Genomic DNA, 17491 nt, shown 5'->3' on the forward strand with positions numbered 1-17491 from the left:
GGAGGGACAAATCATCACGTTGGTTGCAGCGTACCCGGTGGTGACACAAGTGGGCGGGGGGTCGAAATGGGAGGCATTTGATTGGAAGTTATTGGAGAAAGTTAAGACTTCCGTAATGCAGAATGGGTTAAGATCACCGGTAACCCAACAAATGCTAAAGTATATTTTTACTGCTGATCAGTTACTTCCTATGGATATTTTAGAAATTGCTGAGATTGTGCTAACTCCCTCACAACAACTTTTATTCCACAGGGCGTGGTCGTGACTGTGTGATCAAGAGGCTGCACAGCCTCGGGATCAAAATGATCCATTGTATGGCATCCAATCACAAACGCTTACTGGACAGGGTCCTTTTGCGGATGGAGATATGCAATTAGGTTTTATACCGCAGGTGATACAGTTGTCGCAGCATCTTGCATTGCAAGCAATTTTTTCCGTGCAGGAGCCGGGTCAACCTCATGCTTTTGCACATATTAAGCAGGGACAAAATGAGCAGTTTACGCAGTTTGTTGACCGACTTTACAAAGCTATCGAGACGCACCCGGACCTAACAGGGGATATGAAGACCGAAATGTTTCAGTTACTAGCTTTTGACAATGCCAATGAAAGGAGTAAACAAATACTAGGCTCGTTGCCGCAATCTGCGCAAGTAGCGGACATGGTTGAGTTGATGGAATGAACCCAACAGACCAAGTACACTGCGTGTGTTGCTGCAGCGGTACAAGGGGCTATTGCACCATTGCTACACGAAAATCGGGAAAAGAGAAATTCGGAAAAGCGGTATTTTAAATGCGGGAAAATAGGGCATTCTAAGGCGCAATGTAAGATGCAGACAAGATCATCCCAAGGGTTGGGGGACTCAGGATCGCGCCCCCCAAACAAGTGGTGTGTCACTTGTTGTAGAGATAATCGTAACACCTCCGAATGTCGTAAGTCGGAAAACCCGGGGGGGAGCGCGAGGGTCCCGCGCGCTACGACACAAGTGCAGGGGGCATGGACAGTGGCACCAGAGCCCTCGACTTCCTCTGGGCCGCCACTTGTGGGAGTGCCAGAGTGGACGTGGAAACAGCAGTAGATAAAACCCTGGTAACAACGGAAGTGGTGTGTATTGACACCAGTGTAAAAGGGCCTTTAGGCCACGGGCTGAGTGCCCTATTATTAGGACGATTGTCAACATCTAAACAAGGCATTTTTGTTTTACCAGGGGTCATCGACGCTGATTTTACTGGAGTGGTAAAGGTAATGGTGTATACCTTGGCTCCTCCGTTGTCCATTCCCGCCGGCAGCAGGATTGCCCAGCTGGTACCGTTTCGAGCTTGTGTACCACATGCCACACCACACCACCGTGGAGATGAGGGCTTTGGGTCCTCAGGACAACCGTATGTATACCTAGCATTAGACATCATGAAAAACAAGCCAGAAATTGAAGTTATGGTGAAATCAAAACACCAGGAGATGATAAAATTAAAAATGATGATTGATACTGGAGCAGATGTAACTATCATATCTGCTCGGCATTGGCCTTCACATTGGCCAACGGTTGAATCATTCACGGGAGTGTACGGTGTTGGAGGGGCACAATCCACACGCATAAGTCGGGATCTCGTGACTTTTCATTTTTCAGACGGTGCGGTAGTGTCAACACGACCTTATATTATGCAAATCCAATCATGTTAATAGGAAGAGATGTACTCGGTCAATTGCATACTACTATCGTTACCCAGCCTTTTCGGGGCGGCCATTGAACAGCAGCCGGTTTTGAAGATAAAATGGAAAACGAATAACCCAGTTTGGGTTGATCAATGGCCACTTACTGCCGAACGGCTGCAAAAAGTCAATGAGCTGGTAGAAGAACAGTTACAAGCTGGACATATTCAGCCATCTACTAGCCCTTGGAACACACTAATATTTACTATTCCGAAAAAGAGTGGGGAATGGCATCTACTACATGATTCGAGAGCAGTTAACAATGTCATGGAAGACATGGGGGCGCTACAGCCAGGTCTGCCATCACTGGTCTTGATCCCAGAGAAATGGACAGTCCTAGTTATAGATTTGAAGGATTGTTTTTTTACTATTCCTTTGCACCCCGAAGATGCTGAAAGGTTTGCTTTTTCTGTACCATCAATAAACAAGGCAGAACCTGCCCGTAGATTTCATTGGATAGTCCTACCTCAGGGTATGAAAAATTCACCAACCATGTGCCAAATTTTTGTAGCATGGGCTTTGCAACCAATTCGTAAAAAGATGCCACAGTTGTTAATATATCATTATATGGATGATATCTTAATTGCAGGAAAAGATATGAACAGGGAATTCGTGCTTCAAGAAATTGTTAGAGAGGTAGAGTACAGAGGATTAAAAATTGCTCCAGAAAAAACACAGAAACAGGAGCCCTGGAATTATCTGGGGTGGATAATTTTACAAGGTACGATTAAAGCCCAAAAAATACAGGTAAATCCCGAAATTAAGACATTGAATGATGTGCAGAAATTGGTGGGTGACATTCAATGGGTCAGAGCATTATGTGGCATAACCAGCGATGATTTAGCACCCTTGGTTGAGCTTCTCGGCACTACATCGAGAGCCGACGATAGAAGAACCATGGGACCCCGACAAAAGCAAGCCTTAGAGGTTATTCAGAACAAAATCATTAGTTCTCATGCATCCAGAATAAGGTCAGAACAGCCTTTAACGTTGATGTTAATCAACTCTGCTCATACGCATCAACATCCGTTTGCTATATTAATGCAGTGGGTGCCTGGAGAAAATCCGTTAAGGATTCTTGAATGGATTTTTCTTTCTATCAGGCCAAAAAAGATGGTGACCACACGGATGGAACTGCTCAGTCAGTTGATAATCCGAGGGAGAAACCGATGTGTAGAAATTGCAGGATGTGAACCACAAACCATCCTGGTACCTCTGATGCAGGAATATATGGAGTGGCTGATAAGGACGTCTATAGAATTTCAGATTCTTATTAGTAATTTCCCAGGGACAGTTGACGATAATTACCCTTCTCACAAATTAATGCCATTGTTGTCAGGGATGATTTTCGAGGAATGGCCAATACAGTCCAATATACCATTGGAAGGGATAACAGTATTTACTGATGCAGGGAAAAGCTCCAAGAAGGCGGCGTGTACCTGGGAGAGACCTCCAGGTATACGGCACCATCAGGTAATCGAAGGAGACTTGCAGGATTCGTTACAAACGTTAGAGCTCAAAGCGGTTGTTTGGGCTCTTGCACAGTGGAATATGCAGCCAGTCAATATTGTTTCTGATTCTTTGTATGTAGTAGGAGTAGGGACGCGTTTAGAGCGTGCTATGCTCAAAGAAGTATCCAATAGACATTTGTATAGAATGTTACAGCAGTTGTTATTTATGCTAAATAATAGAACAGTGCCGTATTTAATAACCCATATTCGTAGCCATTTGATGACAGGGGGCCTTGCAGAAGGAAACCGACGTGCAGATCAGCTTGTTATGCCGACATGGATGGGTCCACCCACAGATAGCTTTGCTCAGGTGCGCAACTCCCGTGAATTTTTCCATCAGTCCGCGAAGGTATTAATGAGACATTTTCACTTTCCCTTGCATGATGCTCAAGGAATTGTGAAGTCTTGTCCAGACTGCCAAAATAGAAGTCCAGGTCTCGGAGTGGGTGTCAACCCCAAAGGACTACGATCCTTACAGCTATGGCAAATGGATGTCACTCATGTACCAGAGTTTGGGCGTCAAAAGTACGTACTTGTAGTGATTGACACATTTTCCATTGCCATTTGGGCAACTGCACAGTCAGGAGAGACCACACAGCATGTAACAAAGCATCTGTATGCTAGTTTTGCGGTGCTAGGGATTCCCACAGAGATAAAAGCAGACAGTGGTCCGGCATACACCTCAACAAAATTTGCTCAGTTTTGTGTACTCTGGGGCATCCACCATACCACACGTATCCCACATATGTCCCACAGGACAAGCCATGATAGAAAGAGCACACCACACATTGAAACAATTATTGCATAAACAAAAAAGGGGGGAAACTGGGAGTATGCCACAGGAACGACTGAACAAAGTATTGTACGTCTTGAATTTTTTACGTTTGACAGGGGACAGAAAGGAACCTCCAGCATTAATACATCACAGAGCGTTGATGGAAGGGGAACATAAGCAGGAAAAGGTGTTGGTCCCGTTCAAGAATTTGCAAACAGGACAATGGGAAGGACCAGCCGAAGTGAAATTAACTGGTAGAGGTTGTATGTGCTTGCTTACAGAAAACGGAGTAAGGTGGGTTCCTGCTCGGTGGGTCCGTCCATGGAAAGGTCCCGATAGAGATAACAGCGGCGCAGATGTCCAGGATTCAGAAAAGGAAGATTAATGGACGCTGGTGTGGAAGCACATACTGGAACAATTAAGTGTAACTATTGTGAGGCGTGTAATCCATGGATTTTATGTAATTGTTATGTCTGTGGGAAACAGTGGTGGTGTAGAGTAGCACGTGTACAACGCTGGTGTGATCAGTGAAAGAGACGAGGATGCCAGCAGCCATGGCGCTAGGGATAACGATATGCCTTTGCCTATTTGTTGAGAATGCAGGAGCCATTCATCGCATTGATGTGAGACAGAATATGTGGGTAACCTGGGCCAATCAAACAGGTCAGATGGATTTTTGTCTTTCTTTAGCTACTCCAGGAGATCCTTTTCGCACATGCCTGATTGGCTATCCTATCATGAATGGGGACTTTGTGAATGAGAGTATAAATGATTTGAACGAGTTGTATAACAAATCCAGGCAAAGTGGGTCAGAGAAAGGTGAGTGTGCGTGAAGTAGTGATGTGCCAGTGATGCAGAGTGCCTTTTTACAGCAGTGGATTGTGACACATTTAAATCACTCTAGTTCACTTCCTCTGCAAGAGCTAGAGCTGCTAGGCTCCATGGCACCCGCTCAATGGGCAAATGTGTCTAACCAGCCAAATTGCAGCGATTTGCATCAGCAGTCGCAGTGGTTGCCGTGGAATGGCACAGGAGTGATTGAGTTTGGAAATCCGTGGCGTCTTTGGTTGCATAGCCAAGGTGAAAGGCAGTATACTACAGGTTATCAAAATGTAAGTGGGAATTCAAGGCATTGGTATTTTTCGCTAAACAACATGGGAAGGTTTTCGGTTAACACCTCAGGGGGATTCCTGTTACCATCAGGATATTTCCTCATCTGTGGAGATCGTGCGTGGGGAGGGATTCCCGTTCACCCGGTAGGAGGTCCGTGCTACATAGGAAAGCTAACATTGTTCACCCCACGTATCAGAGATTTCTTGAGTCTCAATAAAACTCGTAGTAAGCGAAGTCTGAGACATTTTAATCCAGGGTGTGATAATAATGTACAGCTAGGATCTGTAGCTGGAACAGTAGCGTTATCCTTTTTCCTCCCTGGAGGCGCTGCCGCCAGGAATTGGAATATTCTTAAAAAATTAGCTTGTTGGAGCTTGAAGCAGTCTAATACCACTTCAGAGATATTAACGCAGTTATTAATGGATGTAGATAGCGTTCGCCATGCAGTCTTACAAAATTGAGCGGCTATTGATTTCTTATTGCTTGCGCAAGGTCATGGGTGCCAAGAGTTTGAGGGGATGTGTTGCATGAATCTGTCTGATCATTCTCAGAGTATTCACCAACAGCTAGCTGTCTTGCCGGAAAGAACAGAGCATATTACGTACAATACATCACCGTTTGACAGTTGGCTGTCTTCTTGGGGTCTGTCAGGGTGGATAAAGGAATTAGTTAAACAAGGTATTGTTATTTTGGTAACAATTATTGTGTGTTTAGGAATTGTAGGTTGTGCTTTAAGCTGCATAAAGAAATTGATGCTTAAGGTCCTCAACCAGGCCTGGATTGCTCAAAACAAAGAAGGGGGATTCGCGGAGGATGAAGCATTAAAGAACTGGGGACATGTGAGCAATCCAGCATTTCTCTATGAGGCCATGAAGCCTTAGCATAAGGCCGCAGAGCCTTAGCATAAGGCCGCAAGGGCATCTAGAGGAAAAACGGTGGAAACAAGGAAATAAAATGCAGAGAAAAACAACTCCTGGATTCTGAACAGGAACCTGCCACCTGCAAGAAGGCCACGAGCACAGCGCGTGAACAAGTAATGTACACCAATCATAATCAGGTTGCTATGTGACTTAATTTGATTATTGCCAATGGGAGATCGCCGCGTATGTAATGGGGAATATAAATGTGAGCTATCTGGGACTAATAAACGGCTTGTACCTGATCATATTGATCTTCGTGTCGAGTCCGGTTCATCTTCCGCGACAGAGTTCCTGAACTGCAGACACTGAAAGATGAAACAAACCTCCAATGAAGTGAAAAGCAGAAGCAAACCCCAAGTTTCTGAGGATGTTTGAGACTCCACGAAGGGCCATCACTCACAAAGCTGTGAAGCAAACAACCCGTCGAGGTGCCTGTCCCTGGAGGCTGCTGAAGCAAAAACTTGGAGACACTGGCTGCAGGTGGCAAAGGCAACGTGGAGGTGACTCTGATGCCATGGAAGCCCTTGGTGTTTGTTTATCACCAGAATGGCCAAGCCCTGAGCCTCCACTCCTGTACCAGAGCCTGGTAAAGGAGAACCTTTCTCTCAACTGTATCTCAGGGCTCTGTCTATGGTGTGTGTGAGTGTGTTTGTGTTTCAGGGTGGGGATTTGGTAAGAAGTGGTGTTGCTGTAACCACAAAGCTATGGTCTTCTGAGGATTTGGCATTGCCTGTGAGTTCCCCACAACCCATCCAGCTTCTTTCATAGCTTTGCTAATGGTCCTCAATCACCTAAGAGGTCCCAGTCCCAAACTTGCAATTATTCTCAATTTGGATCCACACCCAGAATCATAATCACAGAACAGTAAAGCCTGGAAGGGACCTCTGGGGATCATCTAGTCCAACCCCCCCTGCCGAAGCAGGGTCACCTACAGCAGGCTGCACAGGACCTCGTCTAGGCGGGTCTTGAATATCTCCAGACAAGGAGAATTCACAACCCCTCTGGCAAACTGTTCCAGGGCTCCGTCTGCCTCAGAGGGAAGAAGTTCTTCCTCATGTTCAGACGGAACTTCCTGTGCTTCAATTTGTTCCCGTTGCCCCTTGTCCTGTTGCTGGGCACCACTGAAAAGAGTTCGGCTCCACCCTGCTGACACACACCCTTAAGATATTTATAATGTCCCCTCGCAGCCTTCTCCAGGCTGAACAAGCCCAGCTCCTTCAGCCTCTCCTCATAGGACAGGTACTCTGGTCCCCTCGTCATCATCGTAGTCCTGTGCTGGACTCTCTCCAGTAGCTGCTCATCTTTCTTGAACTGGGGAACCTAGAACTTGACATAGTACTGCAAATGGGACATCACTTGGGCAGAGTAGAGGGGGAGGAGAACCTCCCTTGACCTGCTGGCCACAACTCTTCTTAAGGCACCCAAGGACACCATCAGCCTTCTTGGCAACCCGGGCACACTGCTGGCTCATGGTCAACTTGTCATCCACCAGGACATCCAGGTCCGTCTCCACAGAGCTGCTCTCCAGCAGGTCAGCCCTGAGCCTGTACTGGTGTATTGGGTTGTTCCGGCCCAGGTGCAGGACCCTGCACTTGCCCTTGTTGAAGTTCATCAGGTTTCTCTATGCCTAACTCTCCAGCCTGTCCAGGTCTCGCTGAATGGCAGCACAGCCTGCTGGTGTACCCACCGCTCCTCCAAGTTTTATGTCATCAGCAAACTTGCTGAGGGTACGCTTTGTTCATTCATAGAGGTCATTGATGAATAAGCTGAACAAACCTGCCCTGAGTACTGACCCCTGGGAACCACCACTAGTTGCCAGCCTCCAACAAGGCTCAGTGCCGCTGACGACAACCCTCTGAGTTCTGCCATTCAACCAGTTCTCAATCCACCTCACCAACCACTCATCCAGCCCACAATTCCTGAGCTTCCCTAGGAGGGTGTTATGGGAGACGGTGTTGAAAGCCTTGCTGAAGTCGAGGTAGGCAACATCCACGGCTCCCCCCCTCATCTACCCAGCCAGTCATGCCAGCGTAGAAAGCTATCAGATTGGTCAGGCATGATTTCCCCTTGGTGAATCCATGCTGACTACTCCTGATAACCTTCTTTTCCTCCACTTGCTTGAAGATGACCTCTAGAATGAGCTGCTCCATCATCTTTCCAGGATGGAGGTGAGGCTGACCAGCCTGTAGTTCCCTGGGTCCTCCTTCTTGCCTTTTGGAAGATTGGAGTGACATTGGCCTTTCTCCAGTCCTCGGGCATCTCTCCTCTCCTCCAGGACCTCTCAAAGATGGTGGGGAGTGACTCAGCAATGACATCCGCCAGCTCCCTCAGCACTTGTGGGTGCATTCCATCGGGGCCCATGGATTTTTGAGTGTCCAGATCACTTAAGCAATTCCTCACACAGTCCTCCTTGACCAAGGGAAAGTCATCCTCTCTATAGGCTTCTTCTCTTACCTCCAGGGCCTGGGATTCTTGAGGGCCTGCCTTGGCACTGAAGACTGAAGCAAAGAAGGCATTCAGTCACCCTGCCTTCTCCGCATCCTCCGTCACCAGGGCACCCACCTCTTTCAGCAACGGCTCCACATTGTCCCTAGTCTTCCGTTTGCTGCTGACGTACTTCAAGAAGCCCGTCTTATTGTCTTTGACATCCCTTGTCAGATTCAATTCCAGACGAACCTTAGCCTTCCTCATTGCATCCCTGCATACTCTGACAACATTCCTGTACTCCTCCCAAGTGGCCTGTCTCTCTTTCCACATTCCATAAACCTTTCTCTCGCACCTGAGCTCTGCTAGAAGCTCCTTGCTCATCCATGTGGGTCTCCTGCCTCCTTTGCTAGAACTCTTTCTCGAAGGGATGCACCGATCCTGAGCATGGAGGAAGCATGTCACATGGCCAGAGAAAGTCTGCCAAGACAGGGTTAGGGCTTGTGTGTAGAGGCTGACAGAACTGGGCTTTCTATTGTGGTAAAGTGGAGGCTGAGGGAAAAATACTAGGAGTTCGAGAGAGATTGAAAATTTCTGCCCAAGATGATGGCACTTTTTGATGGGTAGTGGGAAACGGTGTGAGAATGGACAGCCATTAGAAAGTGCAGCTTTGGAGGTCCCGAGAGGACCTGAGGATAAAGAGATGTCATTCTGAGGGCAGTGCTGTGGTGCAAAAGGTCACTTAGAGGCAGTTTGGATCAGCCCATGATTTTCAAGTTTCAAGGACCTTCTGGCAAGGAAGGAGAGACACTAGTACAGGCAGGGACACAGTGAGGTGAGAACAAGCTGGGGAAGGGCATTGTATGTCTGCAGCCTTCAGAGAAACAGGTACAGGAATGGGACAGTGTAGAACAACATGTAGTGGAGATGGCCAATGGCACTGGCGGGGCTGAAAGGCCATGAGAGAGCCGGGGTCTTTGTCTCCTTGACTGTGGCAGGTTTCTCTGCAGCCGAGGCCTAGAAGGAGAGAAATGGTCCTCATGGCAATGGGACCTAATTGCCTCCTTGCATCCACCCTGGGGACAGCAGGAGGTGTCATAGCATTGTCCTTCACTTGTCATCACACTCCCCACAACTCCAAGAAAAGCCTGGAGCCACGAGTGAGGGACAGGATCTCCCTTCCTTTGAACTCGGTGTCAGGGCTTGGCCATCTTCCTTCATTGAAAAGCCAAAGGGTTATCTCAGTGTAAGGGCTGCCTGAAACTTGCCTTTCCCTCTGTGGAATCATGACTTCCAATTATCTGCTCTAACATGTCCAAGAAGAGCCTGTGTCAGTAATGGCCCTCAGTGGAACACACTGAGGCTTCAAGGTACCTTGGGTTTTTCTTCTCATTTTGACTTGTGGAAAAGTTTGTGCAAAAATCCTCTTCGAATTTCAGATTCATGGACTCAGCACAGAACGCACCTTGGGAGACCTTACAATGCAGAAAGCCCTCATGTGCCTTGCTCTTCCTACACTATTTTCAAGACTTCACGCCTTGTACAGCTAATTTAAGCTGCCTTTGAGGTAAGTAAAGAAAAAGAGTACGATGAGTACTTAATAAAAAACTAGGTTTGCTTCTTAAGGGTATTTTTGCTGTTTTTTCAGTCTATTGAGAAAGGGTACCAGCACTCTCCAATGGACATATCCCTACCCATTACACTCAGGTTTCCTCCTGTGCTTGTTCTTTGGTCACTCAGATGCCTCTCCACTATCTGGTTTCTGCTTCAAGGTTCAGGCAGAGAGACAGTTGCCTCATCTTTCTTAAGGCTAATGAACAGTCAAGACCTTCATTGCCTTTGTATCTCTCCTTTCTTATGTCTCTGTCTAAAACTGTTCTTTCATGGAAATCCCTTGTGAAACATGGACCACATTAGATGCTGCTTGGACTTAGCATAGAGCTGAGGAGAGAGTTTTAAAGTTGATTAAATTGTATCCTGTTTCACTTTTGTTTGTTGGAAAGGAAGAGAAACCTTTCTGTGCCTGTGTGCAGCCCAGTTCTTGAAGGAAAGCGGGTGGCAGCTGGTGCAAAGGAGCTGTGCCATGCAGCTGCAGAGCTCAGTGGAGAAGTCTGATGTGAGGAGAAGTGATGCAAGTCCCAGGAGACTTATGAGGGAACTGGTGGGCTTGGGGAGGTGAGGAGTAGGGTTGTCCACATAGACCCCAAGGCACTACTTTTCCTTTCTTGCCACTTCACTCGATTAGATATTGGTTTAGATGGTCACTTACAGCACAGGAGGATTCATGCCCCACAAATATCCTCTATGCCCAGGGCTCAGCATCATAGGATCACAAGGGAACCGAGGTTGAAGGGCCCTCAGGAAGTCTGCAGTGCAACCTGTCAGAAACACAGTCAGACCAACTTATTCAAGGCTTGATTCAGCCTGGGTTTGAAAAGCGCCAAGGAGGGTGACTGCCCGACCTCTCTGGGTGACCTGTTCCAGCACTGGGCTGAGATCGTGGGGAAAAAAGTTCTCCTTCTGTCCTGGCTGTACCTCTCCTCTTTCACCTTCCACCCAATGTCTTTTGGACAAGCCCAGTTCCCTCAGCCTACCCTCCTCAAAGGCAAAGTTCTCCAGTCCCTAGCTCTCCTAAGGGCCCTCCACCTTACAAAAATTGCCCCTGAATTGGAGATCTGAAATCTGGATGGAGCATTGCAGAGTATCCCTTCCCTGGATCTCCTGGCCACGCTCCTGGTTGTGCAACCCAGGATCTGGGTGGCCTCCCTTGCTGCCAGGCCACATGACTGCCTCCTGTCCAGCTCCCTGACCACCACAAAATTTCCCAGAGTGCTGCCCCCAGCCACGCAACCCCCAGCCTATTGCATTGCTGAGGTGAATCCCCTGCAGGGGCAGAAACTGGCATTTATCCTGCTGGCATTTCCTGAGCTTCATGCCAATAGGTTCTCTCGTCCTTCAGCTCCTTCCGTGAGCATAGAGGCCTGGGAGACCTTTTCAGGAAAGACTCAGGCAAAGAAGGCATTGAGTCCATCAGCCCCATTGTTGTCTTCTGTTACTAACTACCCGTCCCCATCCAGCAGGAGCCCTGCATTTCCCTTATTCAACCTTGGTTTCTAACACGGCAATTTAAGCTCTTCTCTTTGCTCTTTACCTGTCTTGCAGCCAATAACTCCAGGTGACCACTCCATGGGAGCTTCTTTGTGATCCCTGTCACTGCCCTGGCCTGTTCCAGCCCGGCCCTCTGTACAACACACAGTTCCCCAGTCCCGCTGTTCAGGCACAGTATGGGAAAAGGTGCATTCAGTAAGCGGAGCAGTTTCTCTTGCATGATCCCCAAGACAACCCTCTGTGCTTTGGGCCCTTGCTGTTCCTCCTACAGGAGACAGCCTCCACTTAGTCCTGCAACCTACCCAGCTCTATCGGCATCCCATGTGGTGTTTCTAACACATCCCTGTTTGGGGTCTACCAGCAACTGGACAAAGAGAGAGGTTGAGCATGGATGGCCATTCCCTTCCTGCAGGCATGAAGCACAGTAGCAGGAGGAGGGAAATGGCTGCACAGCAAAACTCACCCAAAAACCTGTGGTGGTGAGTGGCCAGTGCTGGAATTGGCCGAATAGGGAGGCCACCAGTGAAAGCTCACTCCGGTCCCATTCTTTACCATATTGTCCCATGCCCTCCTCATCCCATGGAGAACCCAAGTAAGGCTTCATGGGGTCAATTTCTTCAGCCTGATCCTGACCTCAGCTTCAGAATAGCCCAGCTTCTGGACACCAGCAATGAGGATGTGCCCTTTTATCAAAGAGATGTGACAGGGAAGGCCAGCTGTACCGTGGTGCCAGACACATGGGCAAAGACCTTTGAGTCAAACAGACGGTGTTCATGCCTCTGGAAAAGCTGAGTGCATGCTGACATTCCTGAAATAAACAGAATTACCAAAGATTGAATACCAATCCACAGGTGTTTGTTTAGAATAGGAATTTGTTACACCGCTTTGATTTAGCAGCAATTTAGGATTTATTCATGTTTTTGAGGTAGATCACAAGATTACATTGTAGAATTATTAACAACACTTAATCATCAGCCAAATTAACAGAGTGATTCAATGAAAGCACAGCTGTAATAGTGATTTAGGGTTGTACACACAGATGAAAGTTAAATCACGCTTATGAGCAGACACATAATTCTGAATCATATTGCACACAGACAGGGAAATGGTTCTGAACCAAATCACGTACACAGTTCCACACGCAGAGCGAGAGGTTAACCTGTGGTTAAAACTGCCCTTCTTGTGACTTTCATGGATATACTCCAACTTATGTGCTGGCATTCGTCACAGGACAGTCAGTGAAGTGTGCCAAATCAGGCCTTTGAGTCCTTGTGAAATCATCGACGGACAATCATTCAATCCTTGTTAAATCTACCCTGAGAGATGTCCCAGCTCATGGGGAGATACTGGGTCACACAGCCTGCTGTGGACCCAGAGAGCTCAAAGGGTCTCACCTTTGGATATTGGTTTATGGGATCTTGAGATGATTTTCTTCGGTCAATACTCGCCATTCTGGCCAGAATTCGTGCTGAGTCATTCTGGCAGAGAGATGAGGCAGCGGATGGCCAAAGTGTGACCAGGGGGTGTCTGGCCACCCCATCTCCAGGCTACTGCTCTAGTGACCAAGATAACAACACAGTGTCAGTTCTTTCCAGAGCACTCAGAACTTCTCCTGGTGTGTCATTCAAACAGCAGATGATCTAGGTGTGACCAAAGAGTGCCTGATACTCTCATCACAGCACTTGTATGCAATATAACTACACAATGGATCTTAATCTCCTGTGACCTAGTGATCTGGGTGGTGGTAGGACCACAGAGACTCCCAGATACAAAGAAAACCAGTTATAAATAGACATGGGCAGCTTATTGTTGCTGAAAGACTACTGACTGAATAAGTTTCTTCAGTGCATCTTTGAGCTCTTGATTCCTCATGCTATAGATGAGAGGGTTCAATATTGATGGAACCTCCGAGTACAGAACAGCCAACAACATGTCCAAGGATGGGGAAGAGAAGGATGAGGGCTTCAGATAGCAAATCATGACAGTGCTGAGAAACAGGGAGACCACGGCCAGGTGAGGGAGGCACATGGAAAAGGCTTTATGCCGTCCCTGCTCAGAGGGGATCCTCAGCACAGCCCTGAAGATCTGCACGTAGGACAGCACAATGAAAACAAAACACCCTGAAGCTAAAGAAACACAAACCCCAAGAAGCCCAACTTCCCTGAGGTAGGAATGTGAGCAGGAGAGTTTGAGGATCTGTGGGATTTCACAGAAGAACTGGTGCACAGCATTGCCCTTGCAGAGGGGTATGGAAAATGTATTGGCAGTGTGCAGGAGAGCATTGATAAAAGCACTGCTCCAGGCAGCTGCTGTCATGTGGACACAAGCTCTGCTGCCCAGGAGGGTCCCGTAGTGCAAGGGTCTGCAGATGGCAACGTAGCGGTCATAGGCCATGACGGTCAGAAGACAACACTCTGTTACTAACAAGAAGGAAAACAGAAAGACCTGGGCAGCACATCCTGAATAGGAGATGTCCCTGTTGTCCCAGAGGGAACTGGCCATGGATTTGGGGACAGTGGTGGAGATATAGCTAAGGTCGAGGACAGAGAGGTTGAGAAGGAAGAAGTACATGGGGGGGTGGAGGCGGTGGTCGCAGGCTATGGCAGTGATGATGAGGCCGTTGCTGAGGAGGGCAGCCAGGTAGATGCCCAGGAAGAGCCAGAAGGTCAAGAGCTGCAGCTCCCGCGTGTCTGCAAACGCCAGGAGGAGGAAGCAGATGATGGATCTGCCTTTGGACAGATGTTTCCTGTGGGCATGGGATCCTGTCCTTAGAGGAAGAATCAATAAAGTGTTAGGGGAGAATTCTCATTGGAAATGCAAAGCCATACTCCTAGAACTTTAACCCTGCTAAACTTCAGAGCATTTTCCATTCATTGTCAATGAGAACATTCTTCAGCTTCCTTGTTCAAGGTCTGGTTGGTGCTGGCTGAAGGTACTGTAAGGAGCAGGACCTTTGTCCTCTGCCTCTCGAGGAGTCTGCCCTGCTATGCAGCAAGGAGCTCATGGGAGCAGTGGTGTCCGGGGTCGGTCATGGTGTCCGACTTGGTCAGATGAAACCGTTCCTCACAGAAAATCACCTTGTCAGCCTCTGCATTCTCAGTGCTAAGGAACGGCAATAACAGAGAAAAGTTGGAGAGGTTTGGGGTTAATAAAGCTCCCCCAGCTTACCTGGGGAGTTTTCTTGGAGTTCAGACACCTTCAGCATTTCTGCTGCACTCAGGGAGAAGAGAGGGACGCTGGAGAGGCATATGGCTTCTTCCACCCACAGATTCTCCCCACAGCACCATCAGGAGCTCCCCGGGCAGGCTGAGCACTGACCCCGGCACACAGACTTCTGCGGTAAAGGGACCTGCTCTGAAGGATAGCTCTGGGCACCACTGACTGCACACCTGGCTTAAAGTCCTACCAGTAATTCCCAGAGAAAGCAGTCAGCATGCCCTGCTCCTCTGATGGTACGGCAGGGAAAAAACTTCTCTGGAACCAGACTTCCTCCTCTAGGCTTGAGAAGCTGTGACAATCCTCTTTTGGAGATCCCTCCAGCAGCTGCCGATTTACTGCCCTGCCTACAGGGACTGACCATTTCATGGGTTGTGAGCATTCCTCCTGTAGTGAGCTCTCAGCATCCTCCCACCCCATGCTGCCTTTAACCTCTCTCTGCCTCGCTCCTCTCCCCTCGCTGCCTGCAGGCAGTGCCCTCAGCCCTGCTGGTCCGCAGGAACAGGAAACTTAGGGGAAATCTCCACCTGAGCACTTGGTAGGAGGTTTCTCTTTGCCAGTCCGCTCTCAGCCCAGATGGGCCACAGCTGAGGTGCTGCAGCCCAGACAAGCACCAATGGCCTCAGCCTGGGGCACAGATGGGAGGAGCTGGAGTCCCCCAGGGCATCACTTCATGCCACTTGGAGGGAAGAACAGCTGAGGCATGTAGGGACAGCTGACATGATTGGGATGCTGTGATGGGTGGGTACAGAATGAGGAGACAGGCCAGAATGATCAGGAGGGAGCTGTCTTGAGTGTGAAGGAGCTGCTCAGATGTCTGGAGCTCCTCTATGGCATGAACAAGTTGTGTGAGCCCTTACGGGTCCGGTTCAGCGAAGAGACTGGTAAGGGTGACATTGTGGTGGGAGACAGAGAATGAATTATTGTCCCTTTGCTGACTTTAATCACCTTGGCATTCCCTGGAAGGGGACCGCAACAGCGTGCAATCAGTCCAGGAGGTTTCTGGAGGCTCTTGCTCAAGACCCAGCTTGGGACACAGGTCTTTATAGGTCAACTTACAGATTGCTCAACAATGGTGCTGTTGATATGCATCTGCTGCGCACAAAGAAGGGAGAGCTAATCATGGATGTCAAAACCAGTGTCAGTCTTGACTGTCGTGACTATGAAATAGGGGGGTCTGACCTCCCAAGGGGATCAACAATAAAAGAGTGTAAATGTTAGACCTCAGATTGTTCTCCCAAAAGTGTGGTCATTTACGCAGTGCACAGTACACCAATACACACACAGAGCAGAGGTGTTGTCTTTCTTGCAGATTTGAGCAGATGTGGGTGCTAGGTGATAATTCCACAAAGCTAGCATGCTGCTTAGCAGAGTCACGAGTTATGCACCATCAGTGCATAACTCGTGCTGCGTGACCATGCAGGGGGAAGACTGACACCAGGGGGGTTGAGGTGCAGAGCCAGGGCTTATGGCAGGGCTCAAAGCCATGCAGGTACAGGAGAGAGGAGACTGGTCTGTGCCCCTGGTGGCACAGACAGACTAGGAAGGTGGCCCAGGGGCCTTTGTCACCACTCAGCCACTGGCCATTTCTCACTGGCCATTTCAATCACTGGCTGCTCAGCACAGGTTTCTAGGTAAGTTTTGCTGTAGAGATGTCTCCACCGTCCTGCTGGGCCTCTCTTTTGGCATACATCCTGGCAGAACCTGGAGCAAGGCTGTGAAGCTCTACATAGAACACAGCCTCTCCAGGAGCTTGGAGCAACTGCCTAACAGCAAGGCCATGGGACAACACACACCGAGGACTGCTGTGGGCTTCGTTTCAGGGGACTTGTTCCCCACTCTGGATGCACACTGTCCTGTGCGGTGCCTGCTCAGTGGGTCTGTGGAACCATATGTAGAGATCAGTCCTTGCTAGAGAAAAAGTGGGAGCTACTGAACCTGCTGCTTTTGCCCTAATATTTCAGGGATTCATCCAGACATAACTTTCCACTGTGCTTTGATCCTTCCTGCATCAGGGCAGGAATCTCAGGTGTGTTCGACAGATTGCCTTGGAGTCTATCACAGGTCTATGTTATCCAAACACAGACCTTCTACTTGCTGAGCACACAAGACTAAACAATGATTAGTATGCTATATGTGTTTTTCACACCCCAGATGCAAGTCATTTGAGTGTGTTTACAATCTTCCTTGCCAATCTTCTATTATCATCCCACACGCAGCATGTGACCATCCAACAGCACACACCATCTCTCCTGCCCTGAAAGATTGTTATTGACAGATGGAGACCAAAGTCCTGCACTAAGTGAACTCAACTACCACTTTAGAGGCATGCCCCATCTGGTAAGGAATGCTATCTCTGTGTGTAAATCAGAAGACAGGAAAAGTGGTGGTAATTAATTGGAAAGTGTGGGATCTGAGTATGATGTAGATTTTATACTATTTGTATTTTATACAAAAAGGGGTGGATACTGTCCTGGCTTCAGCTGTGTCTCACTCACACCTTCTTCTCCTTGACCATCCTTGTACGCTCCCACGCAAACAGCCCATCTCTATTTACCCCTTCCTCCCTGGCCTTAGTTTGGCTTCCTTTGCACCTTCATTTGGTGTTTCCAATCTTGTCAACATGGCAATTCCTCCCTTGGTCAACAATTCCATTGAAGAGCTATCTACTTCTTTTATCAGTAGTGTCCCGCAATTCCTCATTCTGCTGTCTTCTC

At 48.3% G+C, this 17491-nt stretch overlaps 1 protein-coding gene across 1 annotated transcript; it reads right to left on the reverse strand.

The window, feature by feature from the left end:
• Positions 1-13361: 13361 nt before the first annotated feature.
• Positions 13362-14129, reverse strand: LOC142359047 (olfactory receptor 14C36-like). The gene has a single exon (XM_075411895.1). It carries the CDS (start codon positions 14127-14129, stop codon positions 13362-13364), a length of 768 nt encoding a protein of 255 aa, XP_075268010.1.
• Positions 14130-17491: the final 3362 nt, after the last annotated feature.

Source organism: Opisthocomus hoazin, unplaced genomic scaffold, assembly GCF_030867145.1.
Source record: "Opisthocomus hoazin isolate bOpiHoa1 unplaced genomic scaffold, bOpiHoa1.hap1 HAP1_SCAFFOLD_15, whole genome shotgun sequence".
NCBI lineage: Eukaryota > Metazoa > Chordata > Aves > Opisthocomiformes > Opisthocomidae > Opisthocomus > Opisthocomus hoazin.

Bases quoted from the DNA above. Each gene is read 5' to 3' on its own strand.
- LOC142359047 (XM_075411895.1), bottom strand. From the start codon at position 14,129: ATGTACTTCTTCCTTCTCAACCTCTCTGTCCTCGACCTTAGCTATATC.